The sequence below is a fragment of the Myiozetetes cayanensis genome, unplaced genomic scaffold, assembly GCF_022539395.1.
Source record: "Myiozetetes cayanensis isolate MyiCay16 unplaced genomic scaffold, myiCay2020 scf22, whole genome shotgun sequence".
Lineage (NCBI taxonomy): Eukaryota > Metazoa > Chordata > Aves > Passeriformes > Tyrannidae > Myiozetetes > Myiozetetes cayanensis.
Genome location: NW_026087434.1, coordinates 3,025,549 through 3,041,784, shown reverse-complemented (window position 1 = coordinate 3,041,784; position 16,236 = coordinate 3,025,549). Strand labels below are relative to the sequence as shown.

Below are 16,236 nucleotides of genomic sequence, written 5' to 3'. Positions count from 1 at the left end.
AAGCTCATCTTTACCTACATTTAAAAAGGAGTCTTAGTAACTCTTTTGCTCTGCTCCTGTCATCAGGCATTCTGGGCTGAGGACTCTCTGGAGGATCTGGTATCCAGCCAAGCTGAGAAATCTTCTCACCCTGCAAAAAATTGGGGCTGTGCTGCCGTGGCTCGAGAGGCAGAGCGGGTGGAGACGATTCACACCATCCTCCTGTTTATAAATTCTGCTCTGGGGTTGGCAGCTACTGATTGTGCCATTTGTTCTTGCCATAAAACAAGCAGGAACAGCGGGAAGAGCTGAACCCTTATCAGTGACACCAAGTGACAATAGAGCTGAGCACTGCCTGACAGAAGCTGCCCTCAAAAATGCTACAGTGCCATGTCAAGGCCAGACAAATCCAGGTATTCACAAGGATTGCCAAAAAGGAACTTAATGGCAAGGAAGCATTTATCTCACCCCCTTGCAGATGGAGACAGCTTCTTTGGACAGTGATTTTGGATAGGACACGTTATGCTCCATTATGGACTGGAAAAGTTCGTCTTCGTCTTCCCCATCAAATGGAGGCTGTTGAAAAAAAACACAGGTGAGTTCCTTGCTGGGATTTGCTTTTTTTTAAAAAAAAAATTCTCCAATTTTTATGAAATGGCATGACAATGCTATGCCCAAAGAGATCAGTACACAGCAGTGGTCCTTGTCCAGGAGCACACACCAAACTCCCAGCCATCTGCACCCTGGCTATCTTCTGACCCAGGAGTTTACTGTTCATCAGTCTGAGGTTGAAATCCAGGATAAACATTCATTTCTGCCCCCACAGGTTAATGAAATGTGTGCAGGACTATCTTCATGATCAGCTTTAATCAGTTTTTAAAGCTCCTGTGCACCAGGCAGGCAAAATACTTTAAAGGGTGAAGTTTGGAGACTGAACTCTCAGTTACCTTGTGCTAAGGTATATCCATTCCTCACTCAACTCCAGTTAAATTCCAGTTTGTTTTATGTCATGGCTGTAGACTCTGCTTCTGCTTCTGAGACTATCACAAGAAAGGGCTGCATTATATTTTAAAGTAGAGGTGACAGGGTGCCCATGGGTGAGTCCCCAGGATATTGGCACCCTGCAAGACCCAGCTAATGGTAAATCTCATTTTCTCCAAAGCATTCAGGTGCCCAGTATTTGCAGTGCAGCCTGTAAAGTATTAACATCTGCAATTGCCACACATTAAAACTTTTAAAATGTCACTGGAATTTATTAGAGAAACCATTAAAGGCATTTGTTAAAAATGTCTGTTTTAAAAGCTCAGGAAATGCCTGCCTTTAGCTTAACCCTCACTGAAAGCCAATTGCAGGAATCTTTTCCAACTCAAGACTAATAGAATTCCTTAAAGTTGGTTCTTATCTGCCATTTACTGCAGTGAAGTGTCGCTTTCCTACCCCAGTGACTCAGAGAGCAGCCTGTCATTAGCTGTGCAGAATGAGGGGTCTGTAAGCGAGCACATTTCCAAGAGGCCAGACCCACACTTCACCCCCAGGACACACAACACAAAAACTGAATTCCTGGGATTTAACTGCAATGCAGAGCATAGACACACTCTTATTATGCTTCCCTGTGGTTTCAAACTACTAAATGATATTTCTTCCACTTGACATGCATTTTCCTGCTCAAGTGTCTCCCTTTCAGTTCTGAAGATGGCTATTTATAACATTATTGCAGTACAAAGGAGCCGTATTCAAAGGCAGGGCTTGATTATGTGGGTACAAAATAAAGAGCTTAAAGCCTAAATACATTCTCAGTTGAGTCAGTCAAGAGTACAAGGAGATAATAGCAGTGTGAAAGGCTTCAGTCTTATCCTCTAATGGTCTAACCCTTTAGGGAGCCTTGAAACAAGAGCAGCCTTGGAGGTGCAGGAGGAGGTCACAGTGAGCACGGGAGGGTAAATCTTACCTGTCCAGCCAGCATCTCATAGAGCAGCACACCATAGGCCCACCAATCCACAGACTTCCCATAGGGCTGGTAAGCAATAATCTGTATAATCACAAAAAAAAACCAAACCCAAATTAAAAACTCTGTGTTAACTAACCCCCAGTCCTGTGGTATATTAGATAAATAGTGACATGCAGAGAAGAACGTATTTCCTTGAAAAAGGACAGCAAGCCAATCCTGTAATCCTCACTCCAGCTAATCACTGGTTTCAGTGGGAGTTGGATTGTTTTGCAAATGTTAGTCTAAACCCACCCTGATATCTTGGCAAATGTGGCCCTCAGGAGTCCTTGGGATGTGCATTTGAGGGCAAAAGAGGAAGCAGAGCAGCACGATGTACTAGACAAGGCAAAACTTATCCATCCATGTGTGTCATAGTGTGAAATCAAGAGAATCACTTAACTTATAGATTATCAATAATTAAGCCCTTCTCTTCAATATTTATATTTTTGTTCTGCTGTAAAAAAGGAATCAAAATTCAGGAAAAGAGGAGTTTGGGGGTGCAGATGTTCTCTCAAATCTCCTTCTAAGTAAGTGTGAAGGGATATTGTGAATTGTGGAGGGATGCAGGATGTCCCATCCCCACCAGGGAAGGCAGCAGTGGAGAGTTTGACCCTCCACCACCAGAATAAGCAGGGAACTGAGGGGCCTGCATTTATTTTCCTGTTTGCATGTGTTTTTATTCTTTGTGAAACAAACTGCTGAGCCCAGTACACATCACACACCCTAAATTTTTTACTTGTCTGAAAGAGGAGTTGAACTGGCAAGTTCTGTATTTTCTCAGGAAAATAGTGAGTCACCAGTGCAATAAAGCAGCACTGCCTGGCTACTATATAAAATTATAGTCTCTGTGAGAATATATGTTCTTCCCTGAGATACAGCAGCACATGAATTAAAAATTACTGCAATGTTTCTAACCAAAAGATTTCAAAATCAATCGTACTTTGGAATGTATTAGACAATCAGAGGCAATAACAAGATTCTCATCTGGAAGGTCCTACATAAAGGCAAATCTATATTAGTTGTCTCTTAGTGGTAATACAGGCTTTAAAATATATATATTTGGGACATTAATTTCATACTGTATTAGTTGACACACTTGGTTACTCTGCCTTTCATTTCCATCACCATGTAAGTTCCCAGAGGCCCACTGGAATCAGTGTTGCCTCTTGGAAGACCAAACACTGTCAAACTTTTATCCAGTAAAAACACTGGCCTTTTACACACAGAAAATGTTATAACATTTCATCTTCAATCCTTTTCTGACAATCTCCCCTTGCCTTATGGAAAAGAGCATTTAAAAAAAAAAAAAAAAGAGGTATTTCTCAGGTCATTAATTCATAAGGGCAGAACATTTTGTACAAGTGTGCTCCATGTAAGTGGTTTTGGGAGGAACAGTTTATTTCAATTAGCAAATGAGACCAAAAAAAAAGGATCCACAGCACTGACAAAGAAAATGCTGCTACACTGCCAAGGTTCTGTACCTGGCAGCCAGGTCTGTCCAGGAGCCCACAGCCCACTCCTCCTGCTATTGTGGAGGAGTTTGATGGGTTTATTGAGGGGAGGAAATGGTTGAAATAAAGCAAAGCAGTGTCATCCAGTGAAAGATGAACCAAAGCACCGACCCAGTGATGCTGGATGTTTATGCAGCAAGAGGTGAGTCAAGGCTGGGCTGTTCCCTGAATAGCATTTCCATCAGCAAATGCAACCTGCCCCAGAGAGATCTGACTCTGGGAGAGAAGAGCTGGCAGGATCATCAAGAGAGGCAGAATTAACATGAGAAAAGCTCCTGCATTAAACCTAAGGTAGGGTCAGAATCACTGCAGGTTTTGTGCTATTTGATGCCAGGTGTCAACATCTGACAACCAGAGCAGTGCCCTCTGAGCTGGCAATGCCTCCCTCACCTGAACCAGTGATGGAAGAGGGGGAACTGAGACATAAAACCAGACATCAACACTGGAAAGGAGCCACTGCAACTGCAACAAAACCAATTTTTTCATTGAACCCATGGCCAGGGAGGATAAGGTGGCCCTGTCAAACCTGCTGCTGGACACTGGAAGATTTTTTCCATTAATCCTAATTAAATACACCCAAACTGAATGACCAGCTTAATCCTTGTAAGGCTGTGGCACCAGGGAAGGAAGCAAAGCAATCTGCCACGTTCATTCACCAACCTGTGGTTATCCTCATCCCACTGGGAGCTATTCCCAGCATTAATTGGAAGTGCAAACGAGAGGAAAGAACGCTCACTTCAAGGAAGGAATGACATGTGGGAGGAAGCAGATGAGCTTTCAATGTACAGTCAAACATGCACTGGTACAAAGTCAGCAAGTTCTAAATGTTGTATTTTCAGTAGTTCCCTCCTCCTCATCCAGAATTCATCATGTATTACCTACCAGCTGCTGCACTCAGAGCCATCCCTGCCTGCCTTGCAGCAGCTGCCAAAATAATTCTATCTGCATGGACAAATTTTTGGTATCTTTTAGAGCAAGTTGGGGTATATTAACATGACCTCCTGTCTCACCACAGTGTGCAGAGCAGACCCACAGAGCAGTGAGGGAGTTCCTGTGCCTGAAAATGAGACCTGTCCCCTCCTCCAGCTAAGCTCTCTGCTTTTCACTGGCCAGGGAGGAGTGGAAAGCTGGTAGGACCCTTTCCCCCCAGCTCCTTCTCCATCATTACTTTAAATTACTGCCTTTTTAATCTCCTCTTCCATTTCAAATGTCCCATTTTAACTATCTATTGCTGCATTTTAAGAGCTCTGCCTTTCCAGGTTCTGTGGATCTGAGTGCTCAGGAAGAGCTCAGAAATTTCTCTCATCAAGCAAAATTGGCAGGAGAATGTTGGTTTTTTTATTTTTTTCTTTCTTTTTTTCCATTTTGCCTCCAAGGAAGGCACAGTTAAGAGCAGGACACAGAGATTAATACCAGCAATTTGTAGGAATGTTTAGATCATTGCAGCTTGCAGCTAGTAGCCAGTTGGGATGAAAAGATTATATCCCAGAGGCAAGAGAAAATCTTTTGTGAACACATCTGATGTCTGCAGAAAAAGCCAAAACTCAGTTATTAAAAGAAATAAATATTACTGGCATGGGAAACAGTCAAACACACACTTTCCAAACCTCTGTAATATCTATTTGCCTCCCACAACCCTGGCAAATGCAAGGTTACAACTGAAGGTTTTGAGGCTGTTGGATGGAGGAGAAGGGAAATGGAGTTTCTAATTTAAATTCCTCTGAAATTCAAAACTCATCACTCTGGCTGCTGCAGGGATGGTGGGGTTCTGTGCTGGCAGAATCCCTTCCCACTAATCCTCTTGACATCCATCTCCTCCTGTCTCTCTTGACTGGTCAAGGAAACACCAAGTACTAATTGATTTCACAGCTATCTCGCCACTCTGACCATAAATATTTGAGTTCAGCACATCAAGAAATATCCTGTACAAGATAACCACTTTCTGCCTGACAGAAGCTGTCAGGCCTGGGATCCCACCAGTTTAACCTCGGCACGCTCCTTAATGTGCATGGGATAAGAAAATGAATTTTAATTCCAGTCTATTTACAGCTAAGTCATAAGAAATAGTGACTTTCCCCATCCTAAAAAGGGGAAACATCACTTTAGAGTACACCAAGCTGTGCAAAGCCTCTTTGCTGGATGGAGCACTTTATTTTCCATCCACAGATGGGAACTGTGACACCAGCTGAGATGTCCCTGGACGATGTGTGGGGTAGTTCATGGAGGGGGAGTGTGGGGCTCCTCCAGACCCCGCTATTGTCACACCATTATTTCCCAAATGCTGATGGAAAGAGTTAATTCTCTGTGTGTGAGTGCAGCCCACTCACAGGACTCTCCTCCAGGATACCTTCTACGGTTTATTTGGATTTAGCTCATTTATCTGCACCCAGCAGGGGATGGGATGGTGCACATGCATCCTCATTAAAATCTATTATAAATTGATGAATTTTAGCCCATGGAAATGTGCTGAAACACCCCTGCAAGCAAAACATGAACCTTCCTTTGAAGTTTACCACAGACCTAGTCAGCAATCTGTCAGTCACAATAATGTCTTCAGAAACAAAAGAAAATCAGTCAATTCAATAAAATAAAATCAAATCTGTTTGTAAGATGAGAGAAAGACTAATTTCCTCCCAATTACTGATATTTTGGTAAAAGGTTTATTTCTTTACATGGAATTTCCAAATAAAATAAAGGAATTCACTCCAGCACTGACTCATATTGAGCATTTTGGTGTTGACAAAACGTTCTTTGGTATTAACTGGCACAAGACAATTGCCACAGAAAGGACACTCTAATTTGGTATAGTGGCTTCATTTACGTTTTGACAGAAGGAAATGAAATATTCTGGTTGTTCTGATATCCTGCTGCAAGCACCAGCAAATGGTGAAAAAACAAGGCTTTGTAACACCCAATATTTCACTCTGAAAAGCATGAATTAGCAACCGGGAAAAAAACAAACTATTTTTCATTCCAGTTTCACAGGGATGACAAAATTCACCTTAGACACTAATTTACTTGTCCATGTATAAATCTCCCTTATTCCAACAAACATTCAATTGCAGCCAGAAATGTTCCAGCCAGAGCTGCCTCTTGCTCAGTACTCACTGAACAACTGAGTATCTTGGATCAGGATCCAGCCTCTTGCATCAAATTTGCTGCCAAACAAATCAAGACTCCTGAAAGCTCAGTATGCACAAATACCATATTTTAATATTCATATACTTGAATTATACCCAAATCACCACATGGGCTTGTTTTTAATGTTTTTATACCTAAAGTATTGAAACACAAATCATAGCCAGACTAAAAATCTTAACTCTAAACTCATGTTTATCACAGGCTTCAAAGCACAACTGTGCTTCTCCTGATCACATTTTCATTTCAGACCCACTGCAATTGGTTCGTGCTTGAACGTCCCTTTCAGTGGCTGGAACACAGCACAGGTATTCCCAAATCACGGAAAACTCGAGGCAAATTATGGATCTGTTATGTCAACTCCATTCAAGCTCTGATCTTACAGCTTTGGTCAGGCTTTCAGTGCCAGGAGCTCTCCTGAGATGAAGAGCAGCAGCTCGTGACCCCACTTGCAGGACATGGCTCTGGAAAGGCTGCAGCAGTTTTACAGAGAGGTCACTGAGAGGCTTCAAGACCTCAGGAGTCCCTTCCCAAAACTCCCTGAGTGGTTTGTGATTTCCTGAAAATGCCAAGCAGTGCTTTAAGTAAATGTATTTTGGCAGCTGTGAGAACCTGTGGAGGGATACATTAAAGAAGCAACGTTTGCCCCCAGTGAAGGAGTTGCTGACCTCAGCAACAACCTCAGCATCACCCATGAAGTTTCTATGACTTATAAATTGCAAAATTTAGTTTAATAACCTTTCCAGCCTACAAATTTAAAATCACAAGGTGCTGAGCCTGTCTGTTTTTCAGTCTTTTGCTAGTCTGAACAAAATCTGAAGCACTGATCTCATAAAAAGTTTTTCAATCAACCGGATTTTTAGAATAGCCAAGTCTTATTGACAATATTGCAGCAATTAATAAAGATATTCAATATACCTGCAGAAGTATAATGGTGCCATCCACAGAGAATCCAGAGTTCCAGCTATCCAAACTCATAGTGTACAATTTGTGTAGGGACAATTTGCATTTGAGAGACTAAAAGGTTCTTGAAATGGTCAATATTTACCTCTGGTGCAATGTAGTCTGGAGTGCCACAGAAGGTCCTGGTTGTTACTCCATCTAACATATGTTCTTTGCACATTCCAAAATCAGCAATTTTAATGTGTCCTTCTGAATCCAACATCACATTATCTAATTTCAGATCTCTATGAAGAATCACAGTAATTTAATGTTAATGTTTAGGATCAGCAAGTATCAGAAAGCTCAGGTGAAACCAGGGCTTTGGTTTCCTCCTCGTCACCAACACAACAAAAAGAGCCCTACACTGATGGCTTTTTATAAAGTGTTTTAAAAATACACTGGAATTTTAAAGAAACTGATTCATTCAGGTTTTCAAAAATAGTTCAGAATTACTTATGTCAGATTATACTCACCTATAAATAATCCCTCTGTTGTGGAGAAAGAACAACCCAATGGAGATCTCAGCTGCATAGAACCTGTGTGGGGAAAAAAAAAATCAACATATTCCTTACTGCCTCATGATTCCCTTCTGACAAAATCATTTGGATATGCATCATGGTAAAGAATGACAGCATTATAGTTTATGAAATACATAATTTAGAGTGTGTATATATGTAAAAGTATAAAAATATACCATAAAAGACATCTCACTTCAACTGAACCTTAACAGAAACATTTTGAGTATTTGATGATAAAATAATGCAGAATTAAAAAAAAAAATCCTATTGAAAATGTCTCCCTAGACCACAAAAAATGGTGTAGCTGGAACACAGCTTTTATTTTTTATTTATTTTTATTTCTAACTCTGCTGCAAAGATCCTTATCTCTAATCACATATTGATGAATTCAGGATGCAGCTCAATGTACATTGCAATTCATATGGCCTGAAATAATTTGCAGAAATAGTATTCCTTTACACAGGCTGTTAATGGATTAATTACATGAAGCTAATTAAAATGATTACCATATAAAATATAATTGCTGAATGTAGTTAAGAGATATATAATATTGATGGCTGTTAGAAGCTGGTTGCTGTGGAAATCGTATGCAAGAGGATTATTTAAAGATGAGATTAATTTTTAGGCTTAGCACAAGGGAGAGGAAGGCTGAGCTCTGCAACACTTGATCAGAGGTGTTTGTGAACACGTGTGCTGAAGATGCTGCACAGGCAGAAGCTGTCAGAAAGCACCACAGATTTTGTTAAGTGTTGGCAAGTTACATTAGCTGGGAGTCAAAGATGATCTGACACCATCTAGCTTTTCTTCAGTGAGTTGTTAAAATACTTTTCTGTATCTGAAATACTTATATTTAGAAGGCCTCTCATTTAAATGAGCCCTGGTTGCTTAAATCAAAATGAGAAGTTATTTTAACTGAATTCTAAAAACAGTTGGTCACCCTTGATTTTAAAGTTTCATTGGTAAATGATTCAAGGAACACTAAAGAGTGACAAGGAGATGTTATAAGCATGGTTAACATGGAAATGCTGGGTCTATCCACACTTGAATGTGCTACAGATCATTATTAGTTGCTCACTGATGTGCCAGATGTACAATTACCCAAAAAGGATCATGTACATAAACAACTTCTAATCATTTATTAACTCCTTGCAAATACAGCACAGAAATTCTTATAAGATATACACTGAATTTATCTTGCATCAACTAATTTATATTGCAGTGCTGAGTCTATTTGTGCTGCCTTTCCTTATAACACTAATTCAGACTGAATCATTCTACTCACCTTTTTATTAATATTTGCTTTTAAAAAACAACACCAGAATACCAAATAACAGCTTTAATTTCCTGCTGCCTTGCTTAAATTCTTGTCACTTTTCAAGTAGGCATTGTGTGCCTTTGTTTGTGCTCTATTTTTGAGTGAATAAAGGCACAGCTACCTTTGTTCTACGTGTGCAAACATTTTTAACATAAACTTCAGCTTTTGGGCCTCAAAAACACCATCAAACTAGGCCAGCCTAGACTTCACACCGAGCCCGGGAAGAGGAAGAAACCAAATCCTCTCAGAGTGTAAAATAATGATGATGACATGACTTAAATATATAAATGTGAACACTCACACTGCTTGTGGCTCCTTAAATTTTCCTACTTGCTGGATGTGATACATGAGATCCCCACCGTTCACGTACTCCATAACAAAATACAGCCGGTCCTGGGACAGAGCAGTGAAGACACACAGAAATACATTAGAGGAAATATATTAGATATTCACTGATCAACCCAAAAAAAAAAAAAAAAAAAAGTCACTGGTATGTTATTATAAAGCTTTTAGGATTATTAGGACTGGTTGTACATTGTGGCAAAATCGATAGACCAGGAAATGGAAGTGGAATGTTTTGTAAAACCTGCAGGAGTCAATGACTGAGGAGATCTGACAAGAGTTGTCAATTTTAGTGGTGCACTTTTACATATCATTTGTCTACAATGGTCCCAAGAATTATACAAAGATAGCTGTGTCTGAAATATCGGTCTCCAAAAACAAACAAACAAATAAAATTAAAGGTGGTGGAAAATTCCCGCTCTGAGGCCATTTCTGAACCTTCCTAATAAGTTTTCCTTTGGAAGATGGGAGGTATTAAAAAATATAGATTTTTTTTTTTAATTATTAAAAAGAGGCAAAGGTGATGGTTTCTTGTGATTATGCCTGCAAATTGGTTGCATCGAGGCCATTTTCTGCTCAGAGATTTGTAGGCATGAAGCAGAGTTTGAAAGTGCTTTTATCGCCACAGACAACTGTGCTGTGAAAGCTGAGGGGATGACGTGGCTTCCTTCACAGAATCCCAGAATCATTTAGGCTGGGAAATACCTCAAATCCTTAAAAGTATTTAGGAACCTTTGGGAACGTGGGCTTAAGGCTCTGACTTGGAAAGCACACGGGATGAAATTCAGGAATTGTCACCCCGGTCTGCTGGAATGGCTCAGAAAATCTTCAAACCTGGTTTTTATATCTCAAATACAAGGGGTAATTACATGTGGTGTTTCTTCGCTGTTTTCTATGCTCTGATGTATAGTTTGGATGATAATAAATGTCAGTGAAGTGGTAAAGTCCACGATCTTTTAGTCTGGAAAACACAGGGTGGCAAGAGAGAGCTCACGTACAACTGTCTGGAAACAGGAGTGGAGCTGTGTCAGGAACGGAGGTTTATCCTGCAGTGCCAGGACTCGTTTTTCAACCATTGTACATTCAACATCATCATCCTGGATCACCACATCTTTCTTCAGGATTTTGATTGCATAGAGCTCCTCTGTGCCCTTCCTGTCTGCCAACATCACCTGCACCGAGAGAAAACACCGGGGTCAGAATCTTCCAAGCCAAGCCCCTCACGTGCCCCAAGATTTGCAGAGATGGTAATCCAGCTTTTCCTTTCATTGGTATGGACTAATCTGATCAAACTTCCAAAATTATGATCATTACTCACCCACTGCAATGAGCTGTGCCATCGTTTCAGGCACAGCCTGTGCCAAAACCCTCTGGCTGATCACAGACACGTTGCTGCAGGGCTGAGAAAATGTTAAGTCCCAGGGGGCTTCTTCAGTAAAGGGCACTTTATCACAGAAGTGGTGTTCAAACAGAGAGAAAAATAGCAGCCTGTTCCTTCAACTAATGGATTTCAAATATACACACACACACACACACACATACTATTCCTGGTTTTTCCCCAATGTCCAGCCTTACCAATGTTGGTGACTTCCAGAACTGGCACAGTGACCTGGGTAGTAAAACCAGAAAAGTAAACTTGATTTCCTTGAACCTGCCAAAAAGTGAGGATCTAAAAGTCAGCAACTGTTTCTCCCACCTTGCCCAACAGCCTGAGTTTTATAATTTATTTATATTTTTTTTCAAGAAAATTGCCAATCAGGACTGAAGCCCTCTGGTCCTTGGGGAACCACCAGGCTCCCTGTTAAGAAATCCTCCCTCAAAAATGCACTTCCTTTTCACTCTGGGTTTTGCTTCTCAGGGAATTATTCATTCATTCCTCCTCAAAGGAAAAAAAAAAAAAAAAAGAAAAGAAAAAAAAAAATGGGAGTGGAATAATTTTAAAGAATTCCTACCTTCCCAAAGCTCCCCTTTCCAAGAACCATGAGGAAGTTGAAGTCTGTCAGCTTGACCCTGTCCAGATTGTTGGATGGCACACTTGAGCTCTTGTCTTCTGTTGAAGTAATGACTTTGTTACCAGCTGGCCCAAGTTTGGCTTTCTGAAGAACACACACACACAACATACACACACAAAAACAGGGAATAAGAAGAACAGTTGCCCGTTTTGCTGGCGGGAGGGATCGCTGGGTGGAGGATAGAACTGGAGAGGGTCAGGTCTGAGGTGGCATTCCCAGGAGAGAGGCTGCATAACAGACCCATTCCAACAATACTTTTGGCATTACTGAGTGGGGGGTTAAAGTGGAAAACTGCTCATGTGTAACCAGATAAAGCAGATATCTGGTTAAAAGAGCAAAACCAAAGCAAAGCCCAAAAACAAAGGAAAAAGAGATCACTTATTTTCATGCCAAAAGCAGCTTATCTGGTGCTTTTGTTTTAAAATACAAATTAAAAATAAAATAATAATTAAAAAAAGCTTTCCAAAAATACCATGCTGTAATCTACACGGGGTATTTTAGGACTTAAACAATCTCTTCAATACATTCTCTTTTAAAATGTAATTCTTCAAGTCACTGCACAGCAAGAGTTAGGAAAATTTTGACATGCATTTAAGAAAAATAACCTACATTAAAAATAACACAATGCATGAGAATTAATGCAGATGAACATGGCCACTTTCAAACCAGCAATACAATCAACTTTGATTTTCAATCAAGGGTTGATCTGGAAAAGGGAGGAAAGGGAATATTACATACAAGGGCTCTGCCTTGCCCAGACAGTCTGGTTTACAGAAGGTTGAAACAGTATTTCACATAAGACACCACGTAATTGCTCAAGTTGCATTTCAAATCTCAAAGTTAATAGAAGAGAAAAAAAGTAAGACTCACCAAAAGATAATGCAGGCTAAAAGATAATATCCTTTTTTTTTTTTTTTCCTCAAAATAATCCCATACACCAGCAGAAGCAAAGCCAAGAAGGTTTAATAACGCTTCGGGATAAAAGTGCTTTCCCCATCTGTCTGGTTGTTGGTCTGGTTAATAACCTCTAATAGGGTTAATTTACTCTGTGCCATTGATGTGTGTTTGGTATTTCAGGGTAACTACTTTGCACTGCAAACACCCGCACAATATATCACTCTAAAAGCCTGGTCTGGCTGACACCTTTGGCAGGTGGAAAGTGGAAGTTACAAACTTTGCCCTCCCCAGACAAGTTTAAAACCATAATACTGAAAGGGATGACTCAATTCATGGACTCCAGCTCTCCACTCCTGCAGGCAGTGATGTCAAATAATCATCTGACAGAGTAATCACGTGTCACTTGAAAACCACACTCAATCTTCCTGCAACTTTATGAGTGCAGAAAATCTTACACCCTGCCACAGGAACACTGAATTTTGGAAGTTCATATCTCTTTATTAAAACATTTGTATTACAGCTTAGAATGTGGATTTTTTTTTTTCCCCACCAATGTTATTATTTGTTTGCATGGAAGCAGCACTTGGAGATGTTGATCAGGATAACGTGCTGTGCAAATGTTCAGGAAGAGCCAGTCCTGGGTGTCAGCCTAAATCCCTGAGTCTGCAAGGGATGATCCCATGGAAATCCAGCTGCTGGGACAAGTCCAGAGTGTGTGGTGGAGCACTCTGGCAGGACAGAGCTCCTTTCGAGGCCACAATACAAGATTGAGCCATAAGCAAAACAAGTATAAAAAAAAAAAAAAAAGAAAAATCCCAATATCCTTTCTTTGTACAAGATGAAGACGTGGTTCAAAGGAGCAGCTTTGCTGGCCATGTCTCTGTGATGCTCTGGCATATGGGATCTCAGATAAAGATCTTGCTTTTGTCACACACAAAGCAATTTCAATATCCGCCTTTCCACCGGCTACTGCAGATCCAAATCAGGCCCTCAGTGGACAACACCAGCTTTTATGTCTTGTACTTTAAACCCACCGGGCAGGTTGTTGGCAGCTTGTTTGAAAAAGACAGAATTTGAAACAACAAACCAAGTTTTGTTCCAAGGCTGTTCACTTTCTGGGGTACCAACCCGCCATGCAGGCAGGGAGTGCTCTCTGCAGCGCTGCAATCCCAGGCACCACGAGTTTCCAGCACATTTTCCAAAGGGAAGCATGGCAGGTTCACCATGGCAGGCTCCTGTGCCTGCTGCTGGCTCCAGAGCTGCAGGCACTGCACTCCCTTGGGTGGGATGGACTTGTCAGGATCTGAAGGCAGGATCTTAAAATAATATCCAAGAACCCAGCCAAGGCCTCTCTGCATCTTTGCAAGGCAACACTTGAGATTCAATGAGCAACAGAGACATGCTCCTCTCACTTCCATTTTTAATCCTATTTTTAAATTAGATGTCACCCTCAATTTGACAATTTCTTTCTCCATATGGTGGATTTTTAAGGAGAACACAAGGTTCCTCCTGTTTGGCCAGGTGGGCTCTGTGCTACCTGGTGCAGGTAGAAGGTCAGCACAGGCAGGAGCTCCTGGACTGTGCTGAGCTGTGAGCGACCTGTGCCCACAGGAGGGAGATGATCCTGCTTTTCACACTGCACAAGCACTGGGGGCTGTAAAGAGAAAATTCTGCTGCAACCCATGTGTAAGGAAACACAGGAACATGGAATTCCATGGAATGCTGGAGAACAACCAGGCTGACCCAATGAAAGTGCCCGCCCCAAAGTGGGACGGCCTAATTAAATGACCTTATTAAATGATCATATCCTTATTCCCCTTCAGCTCGGCCACCAACCAGTTGTTTACAAGCATGCAAAATAGTTTTTCACGTTTAGAATATGAATTCCTTTTACTGCTGTTTGGCTTGAGGTCCCAGCGAAAACACGGTGGGAATTTCCACACATTTCACTGAGCTCCACCCTGAGCTTTGTGTCTGAAACACCTTGACTATTGCAGAGGGAAAATGTCATGCAGCCAACACGCTCTGCCAGAGCAAAATCAGTTCTGCAGCTACAGAAGGGACATAAACTCAAATGATTCATAAAAGCCTACTGGAAAAGAGCAGTGATATTTTGCCTTTCCTACCATGACTACAATTGAAAATCGCAGAATCCTACTTCAATCCCCCCCTTATTTTTTATGGATATTAAAATTTGCTGAAGTTAAAGATGGCATCTCAGGCCCTGGATTAATTTTCAATTTACATTCCAACTGCTTGGTTTATTATTATTATCTCGGACAAAACCACGATATTGTTACAATGAAGCCAGCTTGCAGCAAACCAACCAGGAAAACAGAATGTTAAAGAGAAATTAGTCTGCACTGGGAGCAGAGAAGTTAATCTGAAAGGAAAACAAGACATGCACATCATCTTACTTCCTCTGGTTTGGACGCACCTTATCTCGGCCAGTTCTTTTACCCTGAAACCACAGGTGAGAAATAACTTATACATCCAGCCCCAATTCACTCCTTCATGGAGTTTTACAGAAATTACAGTGTGTTACATTGGAGAGTCTCCTGGAATTTGGCATGTGCTTTTTTGGAAAAGATATCTCAGGTGTTGCAGTAAAAATGCTTTTAATTTATATTTAATCTAAGAGTAAAAATTGTACTTTTAATTAAATGCGAAAAAAAAATCTTTCCAAAACCTAATGAGAAGTGTGATGCAAAGAAGAAACAGAAGTGATTTAGGGAATAGGAATTCATCATTGCAGTGAATTTTTTATCACAATAAATATTCTTGATGAGCCTTTCCATAACCTTCTTTCTGACTTCTCACTGTGAAGGAAATCTAAGAGGACAAAACAATAAATCTGAACGTTGGCTCTTCTGCCCTCCAGTTACATCTATATTAGAGAATCCTAAGAATTACAGAGTAAAAAGAGACTGAATTGTTAATTTCCCACGTTAGCCAATAAACAATAAAATCTGTGAAGGATTTAAAAGAATATACACAATTCACTTTCCTACCCTGGGTCTCTTTGGTGTAATGAGTTACCTGACATGATGTTACTGCTTTAACACCTTGTATCGCTCACCTCCACCACTCCTCCTCTGCTGCTCTTTGCAACGCTCAGCTCAGTAAGATTGGCTTTGTTCCCACATGGAAAACGAACCCCAGGATCCAAACCTGCCCAGACTTGCAGCCACCCCCTGCCATCCCCCAGGCACGGCTTCAGGAGGGAGAAACCCACATCATCTCCCAGGAGGAGATAATCAAGCCAACCCAAGGCTCTGTGTGCTGCTCACTAAGGGATGTGCTTCTCGGTTGTCAGGGCAACTCGCTCCCAGTGAGTTCCCAGATGCCGACAGGAGCATCCCTGGGACCAGATTTCCAAGAGGAGAAGGTGATAAATGGAAATGTATTTAACAGCAGTGCTGAAATTCTCATCACATGTGCAGAGGTGCAGACACGCACGGCCCATCCCTCGGGGATTTGCTCCACCAGCCCAGGAGGGAAATCCAGAGCTTTGCTCCCCCAGCAGCAGAGCCTTCTGCAGACTCACAGCTGTGCCTCAGATGGATACCAGCATCCCCTCCCCATCTTTAGAGCG

At 41.2% G+C, this 16,236-nt stretch overlaps 1 protein-coding gene across 2 annotated transcripts in view; it reads right to left on the bottom strand.

Moving 5' to 3' along the window:
- The window catches only part of PRKCA (protein kinase C alpha), a 136,568-nt gene that overhangs the window by 12,537 nt on the left and 107,795 nt on the right, over nucleotides 1-16,236 (bottom strand). For both annotated transcript variants that reach the window (XM_050318994.1, XM_050318995.1), the window contains 7 exons: nucleotides 11,685-11,828; nucleotides 10,731-10,904; nucleotides 9,692-9,783; nucleotides 8,031-8,093; nucleotides 7,664-7,802; nucleotides 1,928-2,008; nucleotides 448-555 (listed from right to left, as the gene is read on the bottom strand). In XM_050318994.1, coding sequence (XP_050174951.1) covers nucleotides 448-555; nucleotides 1,928-2,008; nucleotides 7,664-7,802; nucleotides 8,031-8,093; nucleotides 9,692-9,783; nucleotides 10,731-10,904; nucleotides 11,685-11,828 — 801 coding nt within the window. The remainder of the gene's footprint in view (nucleotides 1-447; nucleotides 556-1,927; nucleotides 2,009-7,663; nucleotides 7,803-8,030; nucleotides 8,094-9,691; nucleotides 9,784-10,730; nucleotides 10,905-11,684; nucleotides 11,829-16,236) is intronic.